The 15,881-nt window shown below is 50.2% G+C and overlaps 1 protein-coding gene across 4 annotated transcripts in view; it reads left to right on the forward strand.

Moving 5' to 3' along the window:
• The window catches only part of IGFBP2 (insulin like growth factor binding protein 2), a 30,137-nt gene extending 15,067 nt beyond the window's left edge, over window positions 1-15,070 (forward strand). For 3 of the 4 annotated variants that reach the window (XM_025404939.1, XM_025404940.1, XM_025404938.1), the window contains exons 2-4: window positions 11,171-11,400; window positions 12,480-12,620; window positions 14,576-15,070. In XM_025404939.1, coding sequence (XP_025260724.1) covers window positions 11,227-11,400; window positions 12,480-12,620; window positions 14,576-14,740 — 480 coding nt within the window. In that variant the 5' untranslated portion in view covers window positions 11,171-11,226 and the 3' untranslated portion in view covers window positions 14,741-15,070. Of the gene's footprint in view, window positions 1-10,243; window positions 10,368-11,170; window positions 11,401-12,479; window positions 12,621-14,575 lie in introns of those variants that run through there. The other variant, XM_025404937.1, reaches the window with a different exon arrangement.
• The last annotated feature ends 811 nt before the right edge of the window (window positions 15,071-15,881 follow it).

Genomic DNA, 15,881 nt, shown 5'->3' on the forward strand with positions numbered 1-15,881 from the left:
TTAGATGTCTGAGATCTAATGTTGACATTCATAGGTCAGAGATATTCTTTTTAACTGCCATATATTGTTCCTTTGTATTACCCTACTGATTTTATTTATCCATTCAGCCGTTGAAAGACTTTTGGATCTGGTTGCTAATAGTGTTTTTACAACTACAAATAATGCTGTAATGACCATTTTTGTACATGTGTCCCTGTGCACATGTAGAGAGAAGTAGAATTGCTGGGTCAGGCACATTCTTCCCATTCCCATAGTCCCTGGTTCAAGTTTGAATCAAAGCACAGTCTACTCACTTGGGCCTCAGCAACTAGGTCACCTTGCCAGGTTCCTGGATGGCTTTAGTTGAACCCGAGGAGAGATGTCTGGGACCCGTGGAAAGGCGTGAAAGCTGATAGTGCTGTTTGCCATCTTGATATCAATTTCTCTGGCTCTTCAAGGACAGCGTGGCTCACAGGGCCCCAGAGGACCTTGGCTGAATTTGAGCATGTTTTTGTTTTCTCAAACTGTCTGCCTCAGCCCTGATCCTCCCCAGGTCTTTGCAATTCCAGGAATGACCCTGATGTTTATAAAGGAGCCCTTTGGAGAGTGCACACGCAGGGAGGCTCTGGAGAGGCTGTGCTGTTTCTGCTCACTCGGGGGGAGCCCGAGATGAGATGGCAGCATGAGAGCATGCTCTAGAAACCTCCATGACGCCTGGCCAGGAGAGGCCCCTCTGCATGTATCCAGGCAAGCATATGTGTATGTTTACAAACCCATGAGTGGATGAGCTCACAAGGCTGTGTCTCTGCAAAGCGTGTACCTGAGACCACCTCTCTTGAAAAGAGGAGGCATTGTTCTCTCCTCACCAAGAAGTTCTTCAGGAAACCCAGACAGAACAGAGAGAATCACAAAGGCATGGGGGCCTGGCAATGCCAGAGCTTGAGAGGAGAGGTATCACTCAACATACAGATTCCTTAGTCCTTGCCTCTGACTTTCTGGGGCTGGGGTCCAGGGCTCTTATTTTTAGCAAGGTCGTCAGATGATTTCTGATGAAGAGCTGTGTTTGGGATCCTCTGACCTGGTCTAATTCCCTGAATTTACACACGAGTACGCTGACACCTGCCCAAGTTCAACACCCTGCTTAGCATCACTCAGAATCCTAGGGGTGGTGGCCAAGTCAGGATCGAACCTCAGTCCTTCCTCCCACACTAGGACTGCTTGGCCAAGACTTGAAACCCAAAAGCTGGTACTTCAAAGGAAATCCAAAAAGAGTTTGCAGAGTGGTTTGATGTGGAGGGGATTCATCAGCCTGGTGGGGCCTCTCTGCCCTCCCTTGGTGCTGCATCATCTCCTGTAGGTGTTCTGTCACCGTGGAAGGGCAGTGGCCAGTGCCTCTTAGGCTTGCCACTCAACACAGAGGTCACTGAGCTCTTCAACACTCAGCTGGGCGATTGGCCTGTGGTAGCTCCAAGTGGAGGGAGATGATTCTCAGAAGAGAAAGGCCAGTTCTTGCACTCATTTAGTCTTCTAACCTAGGGAACTTGTGGATCTGAAACATCTGAAAAGGCTGTTTGCAGTCATTTACTACCACAAAGGAAACTCGGAGAGGAGGGACCACCTGTTGTTGGAAAACCATGCTCAGGAGTGACTGGTCTGTTGCTGAAGGATGGAAAGATGTCAGGTGTTGCATGGCTGGCTCCCTTGCAGGAAGGAAGGGCTCAGGGGGTGAGAAGGAATAGGAAGGGAGTTTACAGTGAATGAAACTGGGTATCCTCAGGAGATAGAAGGATCAATCGGGAGGATGTCATTAACCAAGCTGGAATGTGTCCTGGGTGCCAGCTTATACCATGACAGACATCTGTGCACACTATTCAGAATTCCAGTGTGAGAGGCCACTGCTCCCTCTGACCTTTAAAAAAAAAAGTCAGGGGAAGACACATGAACAGTGTTACTCACCCACAAAGTCTCAGGACCTCAGGTTAAACTTTAGCTAAAAAGGTAACAAATAGAACCCCCATGTTACTCTTCCTTTTTCCTAACTTCTGCCTCCCTCTCTACCTCTAGCATGGCCTGAATTACTAATCCCAGCCGGTTGGTGGGCTGTGCTATTGAACATAGTGGCCACATGATAGATGGAGTTTGGTGACCACCATTAGCCATCCAAAGAGGACTGGCTTTGAATTCTCTCCAACAAAAGCTGTTTCCTGTATGTGCTGGTGTGTTTGTGAGCCCTGTCTCAACTGAGCATGCTTGGTGATTATGAGCCACTGCCTGGCCTCCTTCCCTTTGTCCCTCCCCCTAAATTCTGTAAACAAAATTAAAGTAATTTAGGCAAATTCATTCTTGCTTAAGGACTTCCATCAAATGGCAGAGAGCTTTGATATTTAGCAATATATAGAATTTATGCAATCAAAACCAAGCTTTAGAAGAAATATGCAAATAGATCATATGGCAGAACTCTCTCATAACTCATTTTTTCCATGCATTTGGCCATTCTGCGGATCAGACATCACCTAGCCTTCTAGCCTTCTGCTCACATGGCCGATATAGCTTTTATTTACCCATTCAAGAAATTGATTGTCCACACATTTCTTTTTTTTCTTGAGACAGGGTCTTGCTTTGTCGCTCAGGCTGGAGTGCAGTAGTGCAATCTTGGCTCACTGCAAGAAGTGAACTCTGCCTCCTGGGTTCAAGTGATTCTTGTGCCTCAGCCTCTCAAGTAGCTGGGACCTCAGGCATGCGCCACCACGCCCAGCTAATTTTTGTATTTTTGGCAGAGAAAGGTTTTTGCTGTGTTAGCCAGGCTGGTCTTGAACTCCTGGTCTCAAATGACCTGCCCACCTCAGCCTCCCAAAGTGCTGGGATTATAGGTATGAGCCACCATGCCCGGCCACCACACATTTTTTTCTAAAGCTTGGTTTTGCCCAAAATGAGAGTTTGAGGGGTAAAAAATCATGTCCTGTTTAACAGCAGCCATCATTTTAGCAGAATTGTTAATATCATTTTTCAGACTTGAGAAATTAGAGCTCAGAGAGGTTAAAGGTTCTGACTCGTGAGTGAATCTCAAGGGGCAGTGCTGGCATTCAGGGTTCTTGACTGCTGGTGTTCACTGCTCATTCCAGTTTGTTAATGAATCGTCCACTGTTACGGATCTTAGTGGAGTTGTCTAGAGAGCAGGGGGAGGAGGATGGTGGTTAGTATTTAATTCTATTGCCCAACATATGTCAAGGCTAAGTGCCTTTTGGGAGAAATTAACGAAGACAGAGCCATATGAGTTTTCTGCCCAGCTAGGGTGGAACCAGGAAGCTGCAGCCAGCCTTCATTCCCCTGACCCATTACTCAGAGTTAACTCTTGAAAGGCTTGGAATGCTATTACCTGTTGCAAGAGGTGAACACCACTGGAGGAATGATAGGTTCAAGGTTGGCTTAGATCATCTCTGTGGTGGTACTCTTCCCCAACCCTGCTCTTACATTTCAAGATAATCATGAGATAGGAGGAGAAAGTCATTCTTCAGAATAAAGAAAAGAAGAAAGAAGGGAGACACATTGAACTGTTAGGAAGATGTGATTGTTCTAGGTAGGGAAAAGCTCTCATTTCCTCACCAGGTCTGGATAAGGACCGAGGCCACACACTCTGAGCAGGAAGGACCAGGGAGGTGCTTTTAGATTCTTGGGGCTTAGTTTCCTAAGCAAGCTTTTTCAGGCCTCTCTTAGATCAGGAATCACCAATTTCCAAATACAGCACTGAGGTCAGAACGTTGTGCTAGGAGAAAATGAGATTTTATGGGAGTCAGTTTCTATCGAACACGAGTTTGATGAGTAAGATCACTGATGCAACAAACAGGATTACATTGGAAAAATGGGCTATGCCAAAATTAAGTCTGAAAACCTGGGTATGAATGCATGGAAGTGAACAATAAAGGCTCTTTCTCTTGGGCTGTCAGCTTCCAGCTGCTCTCCTTGGCTACATTAGTAAGGGTGGGCCAAAAGACAATGTAGGGACCCCATGATAATTGTGAAGCACTGCTGATATGGCAGAGAGGTTGTGTTTGCTCCTGTGAATTCAGATGCTAGTCCATCTGGGCTCAGGTTTGCCATCTGTAAAATGGGACAACAGTCCATTTCTTTTCATCCCATCTGCCTTCCTCATCTCCAGCTCTCCTCTAGGGGTCTTAGGTAGAAAGGTATGGCAATCTACCCAAGGCAGGGGTGGGAGTTCTCCCCTGCCCTTCAAGCCCCCAACTAATGGCTCTGGAGTTGTCTGTCATCTCCCTGACTTCTCTTTGGAAAAGCTTAACCTACTGTATGTGGAATCCCTTGCTTCTGTGTTGACCCGTTTCCCCAGATGCTATGTAGGGGAGAAGAGCTAGTACTTACTAATCTACAGGGAAAGTCTCTTCAGGGGCCTTGTAGGTTTCTATCAACCATTTCCAAGCCCATGAACCTTTTCCATTGATATCATTTGGGTTGCTAAGAACCATTTCTTTTTTTTTTTTTTTTTTTTTGAGACGGAGTCTCGCGCTGTGTCACCTAGGCTGGAGTGCAGTGGCGCGATCTCGGCTCACTGCAAGCTCCGCCTCCCAGGTTCAGGAGAACCATTTCTTATAGTGACCTTTGCACCATAGCCCATGGAGTCACATACATAAGTGGTTGCTTAATAAATATTATTCTGAACTTAACTCTCTTAGGCAGAAAAAAAAAATACAACTTGGTATTTTTGTTCTGAGGGCAAATTCCATCTCTAGCTGGAGTTCAACATCTGGAATGTTTTCCTGTGGATTGTTCCTGCAGCCTATAAGAGGATATATGGGAGGAACTTGGTAACGTGTGATGCCCTTGTCTGACTGGGGCGGGGGGCACTATGTGGGTACTTCCCTGGTAGGCAGGAAATGGAAGTGGCTAAGAGCTAACCCCATGCGCGCCTAACTGTGTGCCAGGCCCTCACTGTAGATGCAGGCAGCATCTCTTTGGATCCTCCCAGTGGCCCATAGGAGGTGCATCCTGTTTGTCCTCTTTTTACAGATGAACAATGGAAGCACAGAGAGCTTAAGGAACTTATCTGGTGCTGCACAGCTCAGTAGTAAAAACTTGAATTCCAACTCAGGCAGTTAGATTTTGGAGTTTGAATCTCTTTGGCTGGGAACAGTAACAAGGAATGAAGGCTTTTCTCAGCCTACAGTGCTTTCTGATCTCTGCCGAGTCAAGTCTTTCATTTCCCTTCCCTGGACTTCTACTTCAAGATGTGGAGTTCAGATCTAGCCACTGAATTTGAGTCCAGAAGCCTGTTTCGGAGAAAGAAACAGATGCTGACGCATGGTCTTGTTAAACCATCTTTAAAAGACCTTGCATAAGCAAACCAGGCCTGTGGATTTCTTCATCTTATTGGCGTGTTCATTGGCACTGCTGAGATCAATAAAGAAATGGAATGAAACATACCGTTGAATCCAGGTGGCCTCTGTGAGGGTGGACAAACTTGACCTTCACCTCAGAGAGGTTGGGACATCTCAGGACAGGAAATCAACTTTGTCCTCCTGGGGGAACACTGCCAAGTTGACCCCCTGCCTCCTGGGACCTGGAGCCAGGTTTGCATATGACATCTGTGGGTTATTTTTCATTTTAGAGACAGGGTCTCACTCTGTCACCCAGGCTGGAGTGCAGTGGCGTGATCATGGCTCGCTGCAGCCTCTAACCCCTGGGCTTAAGTGATTTCCCACCTCAGCCTCTCAGGTAGCTGGGACCACAGGTGTGCACCACCATGCCTGGCTATTTTTTACTTTTAGCAGAGACAAGGTGATATAGTTAGGCTTTGTGTCCCCACCCAAATGTCATCTTGAATTGTAATCCCCGTAATCCCCACATGTCAAAAGAGAGATCAGGTGGAGGTCACTGAATCATGGGGGGCGGGTCCCCCATGTTGTTCTCGTGATAGTGAGTTCTCAAGAGATCTGATGGTTTTATAAGGGGCTCTTCCCCCGTTCGCTTGGCAATTCTTCCTGCCACCTTGTGAAAAGGTGCCTTGCTTCTCCTTCGCCTTCTACCATGATTGTAAGTTTCCTGAGGCCTCCCTAGCCATGTTGAACTGTGAGTCAATTAAAGATCTTTCCTTTATAAATTACCCAGTCTCGGGCAGTTCCTTATAGCAGTATGAAAATGGACTAATACGGTCAGGTGTGGTGGCTCATCCCTGTAATCTCAGCACTTTGGGAGACCGAGGTGGGCCTCCTGTGGCAAGGAGTTCAAGACCAGCCTGGCCAACATGGTGAAATCCCGTCTCTAGTAAAAATACAGAAATTAGCCAGGCATGGTGATGCATGCCTGTAGGTCCAGCTACTTGAGAAGCTGAGGCAGGAGAATTGCTCAAACCCAGAAGGCAGAGGTTGCAATGAGCTGAGATCATGCCACTGCACTCCAGCCTGGGTGACAGAGCAAGACTCTGTCTCAAAAAACAAAAAATCAACAAAAAACCATATTTTATAACTTGTTTAATAAGTGCAAATATATTCATATTATATATTAAGACTTTTTAATCTAAAAGTAATTTTTTTTCTGATGTTAATAGAAATAAAAATATGTCCTAGACACTGTGCCTCCAGAGCCTAATGGACAAGTTGGCCCTGCCTGGCGCCTTCAGGCCCAAATGCACATTTATCTGTGTGTGCCCCTCTCCTTTTTCAAATGTGTTTCCAGACATTGCAGAGGGCCTTCTTCTGAGGATTAATGTTGGATTGACCTCTGGGATGCAGCCAAGGGATGCTTCTTTGGCCTCTGTCTGTGGTACAAGAGGGCTTAATGAAGAGGGGGAGCTGCAGGCTGAAAGTCCTCTGGGAGGCCCAGAGAAGACCCTGTGCCCTGTCCCCAAGAAACTGTGGGCTAGTGTGATTGCAGATGGAAGGGTAGCGGAGGGGTCTTAGCTGTGGATGCGGAATATAGTGGAGCTAGACTAGCTTTTTATGGGGCCTGGAGCCATTTCAGCAATTGGCTATCAACTTCCAGATGTTGGGCTAAAAGCCTAACTCCAGAACAGTGATTCTCACCCGGGGCGATTTTGCCTCTCTGGGGCCATTTGACAACGAATGAATACATGTTTTTTGTTGTTCCAACCTGGGGAGGGTGCTGCTGGTTTCTGGTGGGTAGAGGCCAGGAATGCCGCCCAACATCTGGAGTACACAGTTAGCCCCCTGCAGCAAAGGATTATCTGGCCCACTATTAGTAGTGCTGAGGTGGAGACCCCGATCCCAGAGGATGTTCCAGGCATCGAGTTTGGGTGAGCAGAGCCTTCTCAGAAGCTCCTGGATAGAGCTACACATGAGCCACCTTTCCCTTCTCCAACCAGACAACATGTCATTCATTATAGCCATAATAGAGACTGGCTGCTTGCACCCAAGCCACTTCCCAAAAGGGTAGAGCCAGGTGAGCCTCTGAGCATCACAGACTTCGTGTCCACAGAGTGGAGAGTTCCAGAAATGGTGGCAGGGTGCAGTACCGGCAGACTCCCAGAGCCCCTGTCTTCTCTAACACCCTCTGAATGCGGTATCCAGGTCTCCAGAAATCCTTCCTGCTGCTGTGGGCAGAAAGCTGGGTAGGGTGCAGTAAGCAGGGTGACGCCAAGGGTGATCTCAGCTACCAAGGGCTCGGGTGACGGCGAACTGGACGTTCCCACTTCATTTTATCTTTCTCATTTTGATCCTGAGTAGCTGGGATGGAGGCAAAGGGCTCTTCTCTATGTTCCGATGCAGGGGTTGAGCGTGGGAAGACTTTCTAGCTTCTTTGCTCTCCTCCTGTGTTTTTGGTGCCTAAAGAGGGGAGGGGCAGGGAGCCTGAGATGGTCCCACTCAGGTCTGGGGACAGAACCGTGTCTGGGAAGGGCAGTGGGACAGAGGCAGGGAGGCTGGGGATGAGTGCGTGCGCTGCACGGGCGTCTGTGTGCTGCATTAGAGGTTAGTGTTGAGATGGAAAGTTGAGTGAACCTGACCTCTTCTGTTTGTTGTCCAGGTTTGTCTGATCTCAGACTTTCCCCGGACTTTCTCTTTCACCCTTTTGTTCCTGACCTCTGGGGTCCATCTGAAGAGGGAAGGGGGGCTCTTCTCCATGGTTGCTCCCCCCAACACCACCCGTCTAGGAGGGTGTGGACCTGCTGGCACTGAATAAATCTGTACTGCACGATGGGGTGACTCAGTGTCCCTATTCTTGGGAACCTGGCAGGCAGCTGAGCAGGGGGACTCACTCAGCCTGCTTCTCTGGGCCCCTGGGTGTCTGCTGCTGTCCATGTGGAGGAGCACAGGGGGCAGGGCAGGATGGATGAGGAAAGCTGTGGGCTGGTGTCTGGGTCTGATTAGACATGGTGGGGCAGGACTCCAACCTAGCCTGGAGGTGCACGCTAAATCGGCCTTTTCCTGCTGGTGGTGCTGGGCTGCCGGGCTGCTGGAACAATTTAATCTCTGCTGGCTTCATTTATGCTACAACCCAGGCTCCCCAGAGCCCCTGTGGGAATCGCCATTCTAAATAAAAGAATTTTCCAGGTTTCAGAGGTTTTTTATACATTTAAATGTTTCGATTTTTTTTTCTGACGTTCAACAGTTTTGGATAAGTCTTTTAAAATGATGAATAGGTAGACTTTTAATTCCCTCGCCCTTTTGATGTCCCAAGATCATCGTCATCAACATAATTCTTGTTTTGGGCTTATAGACACGGAAATCCCTAGACACGGAAATCCCCAGGGGTCGTTGAGGAGTGTGGCATTCATTGTTTGCCACGCACAAAATGTACCCGGAGTTTGTGTGTTTTGTTTTCTTAGTGTTCTCTTTCCTCTCTGCCATTTGATCCTTCTTGCCACCGTCCACATGCATTCCTTCTTTGTCCCTTCAATTTTGTTGACTTTCTTCCGCGGCAGCCTTGGAAAGCAGACACCCAGAAGCCAGGCTTCCTGGAGCAGCACTGTTGTGAACTGTCAAGGCTCTTCACGGGATGACTCTCCCCTCGTCTTGAGTGGAGAATGCCAACATTTAAACATGCGCAGCCATGGACACGGCTATGAGGATGTTCAGAGCTTACTTTCCTTGGTTTCCCTGTTCTCGGTTGGGTTCCATGCTGCTGAAGTAGTAGATAACTGGGGCATTCGTCATCACCATTAGCGTAATAGCCACTAGCAACCTGCATATAAAATTTCTGTGCTCCAAGTCGTCTTTTATTTATTTATTTATTTATTTATTTATTTTTGAGCAGTGTCTTGCTCTATTGCCCAGGCTGGAGTACAACGGTGTGATCTCAGCTCACTGCAACCTCCACCTCCTGGGTTCAAGCGATTGTCCTGCCTCACCCTTCCGAGTAGCTGGGATTACAGATGTGCGCCACCATGCCCGGCTAATTTTTTTGTATTTTTAGCAGAGATGGGGTTTCACCATGTTGGCCAGGCTGGTCTTGAACTCCTGACCTCAAGTGATCCACCTGCCTCAGCCTCCCCAAGTGCTGGGATTACAGGTGTGAACCACCGCACCCGGCCTAAGTCGTCTTTTAACTGCTTTTCTTTCATCATAACTCTAAACAGCTCTTTGAAAAAAGAATTGTTATTATCCAGCAACCTACAGTTAAGAAAGTAGAGGCACAGAGAGCGTCTGTGCAGGGGAGAACATGTGCAGCTGGTATAGAAAATGGCAGAGCTGGGATTTAACCTGACTACACCCCTTTAACCAGTGCTGCTATCCTGGGGACGGCGTGCTGGCTTCTAAAGGATGCTGCCGCACTGCAAGTGAAGACTGATTAGTTATCAGGCTCGGAGGGAGGGGAAGGGACGGGGCAAACCTCCATCAAATGCTCCATATGCCGGGGCCTATGCTGGACACGCCTTGACAGCAGGTGCTGCTGGAGTGCCAGCACCCGGTGCTGTCCCTGGCATGGAAGAGGTGCCCCCTCCTTTAGTTGGTGAGTGAGTTAATACCCTTGTATAGAATAGGAGTTATTCATTTGTGTTCTCAGGGCTGTAAGTTTTTGAAGATGCATTAATGGGGAAGAGAAAATGTGCAAGATTGGTTGAAAAACACCCCTCTGCACCCACCCAGATCTTGTTGGGACCTGCAGGAGAGCAGCTCTGGGTGGGATGGTCTGGGGCTGTTTGCTGTATTCCAAGGGGCTGGGGCTGGGGCTGGGCGGTGTGAGGCCCTGCCCTTCTGGAGCTTGCCGGGGCTTGTCACCTGGTTACAGCTCTGCTGTGCGATTCAGATCGCCTCTGCCTCCCTTGGCTGGACGTGCGTCAGCCAGAGTGAGACCGTGGCAGGCTGGAGCTGCTTTCAAGGCCTCCTTCACCTGGGCTGTGCACACAAAAGGTTGAAGAAAGTCTAAGGGGACTTCATGGATGCTTCTTGGACAGACATCACGAAGCTTCGTGCCCTGCAGTAAGCTGAAGCTATGAAGTGGAAGGAGTCATAGTCCCTGTTCTTGGTGCTCTCAGTATAATGGGGTTGGGGTGGGCTGCATAGACAGACTTGGGAACGAGGGAACATCAGTGGGGCAGAGCTGTAGCCGCTTCGGAGCAGCACTATGGGACCTCAGGCGGGGCCAGGTGGGCAAATGCAAAGTGACAGCAGGGACGGTGCTGGGACCAGGTTCTGGGTGGCGATGTGGCCTTCCACTTCTTTGCCATACACGCTGCAGCCCAGTGATGTCTGTGGCACAAGTTTTAAAAAAACTCAACCAATTGGTGCTCTTCCAGACCAAAAATGAAGAACTTTAAACTGGAGGTTATGGTGGGAGAATCTGGGGGGTCCCAAAAAGGACTTAAACCCAATCCATGGTCAGGACCTTTCGAATACATTCGTCCCTCTGTGCGCCTCTGTTCTGCCCCAGCCTTGTAAGAGGGTCCCTGTCATTCTTCTAGAGCCAGACAGCCTGAGTTCAAATCCTGAATCCATCACTTTTCAGATTTGTGATCTTGGTCAAGTAACTGACCTCTGTGAGCCTCAAATTCTCTGTCTCTGAAAGTTGGGGAGGGTGCTGGTAGTACCCACCTAAGAGTTAGGGTGAAGCTGAAATTGATCATCCGTGTAAATTGCCCAGCACGGGCCCTGACAGGCTATCAGCACTCATTAGCCGTGCGTTATCTCCACCCTCATCATCGTTACAGTCCAGGTGGCTCCCGGAGGGCACGTCTCTCTGGGAAACTGGACCTGGAGCTCTTCTTCCTTTCCTGTCTCGGCAGACAATGGTGATGACCACTCGGAAGGAGGCCTGGTGGAGAACCACGTGGACAGCACCATGAACATGTTGGGCGGGGGAGGCAGTGCAGGCCGGAAGCCCCTCAAGTCGGGTATGAAGGAGCTGGCTGTGTTCCGGGAGAAGGTCGCTGAGCAGCACCGGCAGATGGGCAAGGGTGGCAAACATCACCTCGGCCTGGAGGAGCCCAAGAAGCTGCGACCGCCCCCTGCGAGGGTCAGTGAGGGTCAGGCCCGGTGGGAGGGGTGGGAGGACAAGGAAAGTGGGGTCTCAGCTGGAGGAGGGCATCCCAATAAGACCCTCGGCTGGTGTGACCTGTGGGCAAAGCACCTTTCTTTCCACAAACGTAGTTGTGGAACATAGTGACCTTTGGGGCAATCAGTATCTCTGGCTGTGAAATAGACTGGACATGTGGTTTCTTGATGTTCTTTCCTTCTGAAACCTCCACATTTCTGTACGGTTTTGGAACATAGACAAAGAAAATGAATCCCAGAGATGAAGACAGAGTCCCTGAAACTTGCTTACTCTTTTTCTTTTTTCCCCTGAAATGGGGTCTCACTCTCTTGCCCAGGCTGGAGTATAGTGGTGCCATCACGCCTCACTGCTGCCTCCAACACCTGGGCTCAAGTGATCCTCCTTCCTCAGCCTCCTGAGCAGCTGGGACTATAGGCATGTAGCACCACACCTGGCCAATTTTGTATTTTTTTTTTTTTTGTGGGAATGGGGGTCTCACTATGTTGTCCAGGCTGGTCTCAAACTCCTGGACTCAAGCAATCCTCCCACCTCGGCCTCCCAAAGCGCTGGGATTACAGGTGCCTGCCACTGCACCTGGCCTGAAACTCAGTCACTCTTGTTGCCATATGCTTCTCTCACTGAACTACCTCCTCTCCTCTTTCCTTCCCAGTTCTGCCATCTTGGGTCCTGGCCCTGGTTGGTTTTATGGAAAGAAATGGAGCTTGGGCATGGGGTGGGGGCATAGAGACTCTGGAGACCGCCACTTGGATCGATATTTGGAGGTAGAGCCCGTTCTGACACATGAAAGCCACGGTCACAGAACAAGGAGAGGAATGAACGTTCCCATCCATACAACTTTCTTTAGGGGCTGGGGTGGGGCACCCAGCATGGCAGGGAGATTCCCGGGCAGGCTGTCAGAAGTCCCTGTGCCCCCTGCTGGCTGTGCGACCATGGGAAAGTCCCCTCCCCGTGCAGCAGCTTCTCCCTGAGCTTGCGCCTGGCGCGTGCTTCGTGGGCCTGCTGTCCTCACTCTGGGCGTCTCCTGCTGTCTGTGTGCTTAGACTCCCTGCCAGCAGGAACTGGACCAGGTCCTGGAGCGGATCTCCACCATGCGCCTTCCGGATGAGCGGGGCCCTCTGGAGCACCTCTACTCCCTGCACATCCCCAACTGTGACAAGCATGGCCTGTACAACCTCAAACAGGTGAGTGTGGGGCCAGTCCGGGCCAGAGCGTCTCCTCCTCAGCCCTGGGCCCCAGATGTGGCTTGTTTCTGCCCCACCCGCCTATAATCCTCTGAGGTCTGAGCTGAGTGAGAGACTCAGACTCCTGTCACCATGGGAATTGGAGCTGCCAGGCCGGGGAGGGTGCGGCTTTTCTCCCTGCCTGCGACGGATCAGTTGCTGGCTCCACTCGCCCAACCACCCACTGGCCTCACTTGGAGTCTGGGTTAGGAGGAGGCTCTTGGAGAAGGGAAGTGGCTTAAACCAAGCATCTTAGCTTTGATCGGACATTGGCATCACCTGGAGCTCTTCCTGGGCCCGCCCCCAAATTGCCACGTGGTAGGTCAGGTTTGCAGCTCTAACAAGCCTCAGGTGAGGCTGATAATCTGAGAGCCACACTCTCACCATCATTGATTTCAACCATTGGCCGAGTTGCCTTCATGGTTTCGAAGTATCTCAGGGAATGAAGAGTCAGGGATGGAGAAATGCTGTTGGAAAGATTTTGAAAAGCCATCTAGAACAACACTGTAAATACATTGGAGAAAATGAAGTTTAAGTAAACCGCTCAGGAGCCCTTCTCCCTCCTCTTTCCACCTTCTGTTCATACACAGTTTAATAGTCAAGTGTGCATATGCAATATTTTCCCTGTAACATACTTTTCTTTTTCTTGTTTTTGAGATGGAGTCTTGCTCTTTTCTCCCAGGCTGGAGTGCAGTGGCGCTATCTCGGCTCACTGCAACCTCCGCCTGTCGTGTTCAAGCAATTCTCCTGCCTCAGCCTTCTGAGTAGCTGGGATTACAGGTGCCCACCACCACGCCTGGCTAATTTTTGTATTTTTAGTAGAAATGGGGTTTACCATGTTGATCAGGCTGGTCTTGAACTCCTAACCTCAGGTGATCTGCCCACCTCGACCTCCCAAAGTGCTGGGATTACAGGCATGAGCCGCCACACCTGGCTGGGCTTTGGGATTTAATAAAGCTGCCCTGGTGGTTCTAATGGCAGTCTGGGCTGACCTCAAGTGTGGATGTGTGGAGCCAGAAGGTGGGAACAGGGCTCTGCTGATGGCCGAGGGGTCTCACCTCTCCTCCACCCTCTTCACCATCCCGGCACCTTGACCCTCTAAATATTAGTTAGTATTAAAAGCTATTTGTGTACATGCCCTCTAAATGTAAGCCGCCTAACTCCATTTGGAGCTCAGAAGAAAAAAAATCTCGATCACTTCTCATGGAAAACAGGCTGTCTGCTGCGTCTTTGGGTAACTAATGTGATTTGCAGGAGTAGTTAGCTTATGCATAAAACAGAGACCTTGGAGTGGGAATGCCTGGGGAATACCTGGCTTCCATCTCAGCTATGCTTCTTACCAGCTGTGTGACCTTGGGCAAGTTGCTTAGCCCATCTGTGCTTCAGTTTTATCATCTGTAAACCAGGGATAATGATGGTATCTAATTCACAAAGTGGTTGTGAGGATTAAATGACTGTATTTGTTAGAAACTGAACAAGCGGTGTGTCTTTGCTCACTGAGTGCCTGGCACACACTGATTTTGATCGCAACATGAGGGTTTGCACCTTACAGTGTGACTAAGCTTCAGCAGGCTGGGTTCCCTCCACTGGATAGGACCTCCCTTGAGACTGGGGACTGAGTCTTTTCGTCTTCGGGCGTCCTGAATGGCCTTGCTAATCAGAGGGGTCCCTGGGCGGGCAGCGTCAGCGTCACGTTGGAGCTCGCTAGCCATGCAGAATTTCCAGCCCTCCAAGGACCTCCTGAATGGGAATCTGCATTTCATCAAGGTTCCCTGGCGCATATTTGAGGTTGCAAAGCTCCACCCAGCAGCGCGTGGGTAGCTGCAAGGGGTGGCTGCTCAGTGGATGCCGGGTTGAGGGAGGGAAGGAAAATTGCTGGATGCGGGCTCCTCCACGCTCTTCTCCTCTCTCCCCAGTGCAAGATGTCTCTGAACGGGCAGCGTGGGGAGTGCTGGTGTGTGAACCCCAACACCGGGAAGCTGATCCAGGGAGCCCCCACCATCCGGGGGGACCCTGAGTGTCATCTCTTCTATAATGAGCAGCAGGAGGCCCGCGGGGTGCACACCCAGCGGATGCAGTAGATCGCTGCCAGCCGGTGCCTGGCGCCCCCGCCCCCACCCCTCTCCAACACCGGCAGAAAACGGAGAGTGCTTGGGTGGTGGGTGCTGGAGGATTTTCCAGTTCTGACACACGTATTTATATTTGGAAAGAGACCAGCACCGAGCTCGGCACCTCCCCGGCCTCTCTCTTCCCAGCTGCAGATGCCACACCTGCTCCTTCTTGCTTTCCCCGGGGGAGGAAGGGGGTTGTGGTGGGGGAGCTGGGGTACAGGTTTGGGGAGGGGGAAGAGAAATTTTTATTTTTGAACCCCTGTGTCCCTTTTGCATAAGATTAAAGGAAGGAAAAGTAAAGTGTGTGTCTTTTGCTTGAGTCTTTGGGGTCTTCCTTGGAGAGATGCGGAGCCTGGCCTAGGTTGGCCTACCCACCAGCGTCCAGCTTTGCCCCTGGCTCCTAGGAAAATGGGAAAGGCCCCGTCTCCGTTTCCCATTCATGAAATGGCAATAAGAAATAATAGGAACCTCCTGAATCCAGATCAAACCCTCCAGTGCAGCCTTAGGACTCTCAGGTGAGGCTTCTGCCCCCGTGCAGCCCGTGCCTGGCACTTTACAGGGGCAGCATGAGTCATGGGGTGGGGGTCAGGGGAGACGTGGAGCGTGGGTCCAGCTTCCTCCCTCCCACACTCAGATAACACTGCAGTGGGAGATAAGGAACAGGAAACGTTGGGATTGGGGTTGTCTGGCCCCTGAAATAAAGGAAACCCCCTCCTGCCCAGGGTGAGACATTTCTGTTCAGCCCCCAAAGAAAGGGAGTTGGGCTGTGGTTAACTGGCTTATTCATAAAGATGACACCACTGAGAATTCAGGCGACCAAATGATTTGGTCTCCAGACCAGCAATTATCAATTGAAACAAAGTGCTGTGATTTGTCAAGGTGTGCAGGCTGAGAGACTGTGGAAGGAGACAGAATGCGTTCTGTTTCCTTAGCAGAGTTCCACATCAGAGCTCACCTACCTCTGCCACTCTGTTCTTCTGGCCTCTCAACTCGAGTGAATTCCAGGGGTCTTATGCACCCCCACCCCTGCCTTTGCGACGTGCCATGGGGGGAGAAAGCTCAGCATTCGAGGCCCACAGTCCCTGCCCCCTAACCTTCCTCAGCACGTGGC

This window comes from Theropithecus gelada, chromosome 12 (assembly GCF_003255815.1).
Source record: "Theropithecus gelada isolate Dixy chromosome 12, Tgel_1.0, whole genome shotgun sequence".
Lineage (NCBI taxonomy): Eukaryota > Metazoa > Chordata > Mammalia > Primates > Cercopithecidae > Theropithecus > Theropithecus gelada.